The sequence below is a fragment of the Myotis davidii genome, unplaced genomic scaffold (genome assembly GCF_000327345.1).
Source record: "Myotis davidii unplaced genomic scaffold, ASM32734v1 scaffold530, whole genome shotgun sequence".
Lineage (NCBI taxonomy): Eukaryota > Metazoa > Chordata > Mammalia > Chiroptera > Vespertilionidae > Myotis > Myotis davidii.
In genome coordinates, this window is record NW_006282272.1 from 1,068,827 (window position 1) to 1,073,686 (window position 4,860).

Here is a 4,860-nt window from a genome sequence, read left to right on the forward strand (position 1 = left end):
AGCAGGAGACAGTCCCCAAGGCCGCTTGAGCCTTTAGATGCGGTGGCCAGAGCTGCACCTGTGCTTGAAGCGGGGCTCTCCGATTCCCCTTTTTGTTGTTGTTCATCCTCACCCGACGGTATTTTCCCATCGGTTTTTAGAGAGAGTGGGAGGGAGGGGGAGAGACAGAGAGAGAGAAACATCAATGTGAGAGAGGCATATTGATTGGTTGCCTCCCTCACACACCCAGACCAGGGTCAGGGATGGAACCCGCAACCGAGGTACGTGCCTTTGATCAGAATTGAGCCCCGGACATTTCAGTCCCAGGGCCGATGCTCTATCCACTGAGCAACACCAGCCAGGGCCATTTCCCCCTTTTAGGAGCCGCAACTCTTGTGGCTTGGGCGAGTCACCTCATGGTGGGCTAGTGCTGGCTTTCAAAAGTTATTATTTCTCTTTATTTTTAAAAAATATGTTCTTATTGATTTCAGAGAGGTAGGGAGAGGGAGAGAGAGAAACATCAATCATGAGAGAGAACCATGGATTCGCTGCCTCCTGCACGCCCCACACTGGGGATGGAGACTACAACCCAGGCCTGTGCCCTGACCGGGAGTCGAATCGTGACCTCCTCGTTCATAGGCCGATGCTCAACCACTGAGCCACACTGGCCGGGGCCATACTTCATTCTTTCTATGCACTTGTAAGTTTGCAGCGGAGTCACACCATGCGCCCCTTTAAAGAATGTTGACTGAACCATGTACGCCTCACAAGACACAGCAATTTAAATAACGGGTGAATCTGTCCATGAATTGACTCAGAGTGAGCATGAGATGGACGTCACACACCCCACGCCTCAGGTGCCCTCAGTTCCAGGCACATCTCTTCACACAATGTGACCGCTCCGTGCCGGTGACCCACTCCTCAGGGGCTCCCCTGACAAACAGCGACCCCTCCTGGACGGCTCACGTCTGTGGGAGCGATGTCTAGACGCAGACGTGCTGGAGAATTTTCTGTCACTGGACTGGACTCTGGGGTGCCCAGATATTTGGTTAAACATATTCTTATTGATGTCAGAGAGGAAGGGAGAGAGAGAGAGATGCATCCATGATGAGAGAGAATCATGGATCGGCTGCCTCCTGCACGTCCCACACTGGGGATGGAGTCTGCAAACCAGGCCTGTGCCCTGACCAGGAAGCAAAAGGCTCACCTACTGAGCCACCCAGGCCGGGCCAGCTGGGGGTGGGGGAGGTGCCCTGCTGTCCTTGGGCCAGCAATCCCCCCCAGAGCCGCCTGTCCCTGTCCTGGCGGGAGCCTCAGGCCTGAGGTGCACTGTTGCCTAGGGATGTCTAACATCCGCAGCCCTGACCCAGGCTGCGCCTTTAAAACAAGATAACTTGTGAACCCACACTGTCCCAGGGCCACTGATTGCTCGCCTGAGGCTCAGGTGTGTGTGTGGGGGGGGGGCGTGGTTTCTGCCTCTCCTTGGGAGGGTTTGTCAGGCCAAGCCCACAGCCAGGAAGGCCCGAGCCGGTTTGGTCCGGGAATATGAGGTGAGCTGCATGCCAAGATCAGTGAGATGGAAAACACATGATTTTTACTGTAACTGCCAGCGCTTTGTAGGTGATAGTTTGTCCTAGAAAATTCAGCTTATTGCCTGGCCGGTGGTTAGAGCGTTGGCCCGTGCACCAAAGGGCCTCAGGTTCAATTCCTGGTCAAGCGCACGTACCTGGGTTGCGGGTTCCCTCCCAGGCCCTGTTGATTTGTCTCTCACACATTGATGTTTTTCTCTCTCTCTCTCCTCCTCCCTCCCTTCCACTCTCTCTAAAATTCAATGGAAAAAATATCCACAAGTGAGGATTAACCAAAAAAAAGAGAAAAGATTTAATTAAAGAAAAAAAGTCTTTGTAAACACACAGTGGTGAGTCCGCAATCTCGGGGGCTCGTGCTGACCAGGAATTGAACCCTGACCTCCTGGTTCATAGGTGGACGCTCACCACTGAGGTCACGGTTTGACTCCCGTCAGGGCACAGGCCCGGGTTGGGGGCTGGATCCCCAGCAGGGGCCGTGCAGGAGGCAGCCGATCCATGATTCTCTCTCATCATTGATGTTTCTCTCTCTCTCCCTGTCCCCTTCTCTCTGAAATCAATCAGGCTATCGATTTTCCCCTGCATATATACAAATCCACTTATAATCTTACTATTGAAGAAAACTAAAAACTTGAATGAAAGAAAGAGAAAGAAAGAAAGAAGAAAGAAAAAGAAAGAAAGAAAGAAAGGAAGGAAGGAAGAAAGGAAAAAAGAAAGAAAGAAAGGAAGGAAGGAAGGAAGAAAGAAAGAAAGGAAGGAAGGAAGGAAGGAAAAAAGGAAGAAAGAAAGAAAAGGAATTGGCTCCCAGGGAAAAGATACGGGAAGCAGAGCGTGGGAGGAGCAGAGCCCCAGGCTGAGGCGGGGCAGGCTTGGAGAGTTAACGCAGGAGAGACTGGCAAGGAAACATCGATTGAAACCATCTGCTTCTAGAAGAGGGCCAGGTGCCACCCTGACAGATGGGCACGGAGGCGAGCCTGGCCCGGGGCCAGCTGACGCAGGGCCGAGTGGCAGGGAGCATAGCCTCTCCTCCGCGTGTGTGGCCGCCGCCCAAGCCTGGTCCCCGCGGAGCTGTAAGTGCGGGTTACCCTGTGGAGACGGGCAGGAGGGTGCGGGGGGCTCCTCTCCTGTGTGCTGTTCATAAAGCGCTCCACTTGACCAGCCTGGCCCGGCCGGTGTGGCTCAGTGGTTGAGCGTCCACCTAGGAACCAGGAGTCAGGGTACAATTCCTGGTCAGGGCACGAGCCCAGTGTGGGGAGTGCAGGGGGCAGCCGATCCATGATTCTCTCTCATCATGGATGTCTCTATCTCTTTCTCTCTCTCCCTGCCTCTCTGAAATCAATTATATATAAAATTGCCCATTAGCACAGTGCTTAGTCAAAAATTTCCCATGACCTTTGGCCTAGGCCAGGTGTGGGCAAACTTTTTGACTCAAGGGCCACAATGGGTTCTTAAACTGGACCGGAGGGCCGGGACAAAAGCATGGATGGAGTGTTTGTGTGAACTAATATAAATTCAAAGTAAACATCATTACATAAAAGGGTACGGTCTTTTTTTTCAATAGTTTTATTCATTTCAAACGGGCGGATCCGGTCCGCGGGCCGTAGTTTGCCCACGGCTGGCCTAGGCCCTAGGAACTGCACCAAGAGGTGAGGCTGGAAGTGGGTTGACATTCATTTGGGTCTCCAGTTGAAAAGCCTTTCTCTCCGTCAAAATGGATGCATACATGGCTGACATTGTTTTTGCCTTTCCTTTCCTTTTTGAGAAAATTATTCTCCGCAGCCTCACCTGGGGCCGCTCACACAGATGGCCGCAATCCTCGCCCTCTCACCCCCTGGCCATGTGGCTGCGGTGCCTCCACGGGGGTGGGCTGATGGCCCCCGCGGGACGCCAGCTCAGCCGTCCGACTTGCTTTGGTCACTAGGAAGGATGACACGGAGGCTGGAGGTGGCTCTTGGGCTTCTGCCGTCTCCGTGACAGTAGCCAGGCTGGTCCCCAGGCCGTGGACACGTGTGAGGCGGAGCAGAGCCGGGCCAAACACCAGGCAGCCATGAGGGAGCTCCGCTGCCATCAGCAGAGCCCCCTCGCCAACCATCGATGCGTCAGTACTTACTGCTGTACGTCACTGAGCTTCTTTTATACACAGTTTAAAAAACAAAACCGTTTTTATTGGTTTCAGAGAGGAAAGGAGAGGGGGAGATACATCAACGATGAGAGAGAATCATGGATTGGCTGCCTCCTGCACACCCTCTATTGGGGATCCAGCCCACAACCCGGGCATGTGCCCTTGACCAGAATTGAACGTGGGACCCTTCAGTCCCCAGGCCGACGCTTTACCCACTGAGCCACACTGGCTAGGACGTGTGTGTGGGGAGAGAAACCCATTTCCCACGTGCTCCCCAGCCAGTGATGCCCACTGGTAATAATATTCTAGGCCAGTGGTCGGCAAACCCTTGAGTGTGGCTCTTCCACAAAATACCACGTGCGGACGCGCACGTCCAGTGCGATTGAAACTTCGTGGCCACACCCAAGGGGCCAAAGAGCCGCATGTGGCTCGCGAGCCGCGGTTTGCCGACCACGGTTCTAGGAGAATTGGTGCAAATCTGTCTCCAATCGCAGCTGCCCCCGCAGCAGAGTCCCAGGAGAGTTCACTGACCCAGAGCGCTCGTAAATTAAGCAGTATTGGAACCAGGGACGGTTTTAGAATACGATCGCCCATAAAACCTTAAGCGTTCCCTTAGAAGAATGTTCAAGAATCACGTGTGGACAAAGGCTCCGTCTGTGTAGCCGGAGGCAGCTCATGTTTGTTTTAGAAACTTCCCCCTTTCCTGACGTGCAGTGGCCCCCACGCGGGGTAATGGCCCTGGTGTCGGCATTAATGTCCTGCGCCCGCACCGAGCCTCCCACATCCCCGCGGAAGGTAATGCCAGTAGTTCTCTCCGCAGGGTCGTAATTCTTAAATACTTAAAATATTATGTATGTTGTCTCTCCTGATGAATAGAACATTTTTTTTTTCTCTCGCTGTTAACAAAGTTAGATTCTCTCGAGTGATTGAAAAGCACTCTGCCAGCCTAAAGTTCTATAAAAACTCGAAGTAATAGCAACAATAAAACCTTATTAGCCATTTCGGGCTCTGAATCAAGAGTTTCAATCCTTGGCATCTAATTAAACGTTTTACATTCCCCGGGAACACGGAGCATTTGCCTGCCTGGGATGAGCAAATCGGTCAGGACTTGGTAGGAGGTGCACATGCAAGTGGCAATGACGATGTCTTCGGCGCCGCTTCCAAACGCTATGG

The 4,860-nt window shown here is 53.0% G+C and overlaps 1 protein-coding gene across 1 annotated transcript in view; it reads right to left on the bottom strand.

Moving 5' to 3' along the window:
• The window catches only part of ATP6AP2 (ATPase, H+ transporting, lysosomal accessory protein 2), a 33,895-nt gene extending 30,238 nt beyond the window's left edge, over positions 1-3,657 (bottom strand). The window contains exon 1 of the mRNA XM_015558395.1: positions 3,394-3,657. Coding sequence (XP_015413881.1) covers positions 3,394-3,657 — 264 coding nt within the window. The remainder of the gene's footprint in view (positions 1-3,393) is intronic.
• Between the last annotated feature and the right edge of the window lie 1,203 nt (positions 3,658-4,860).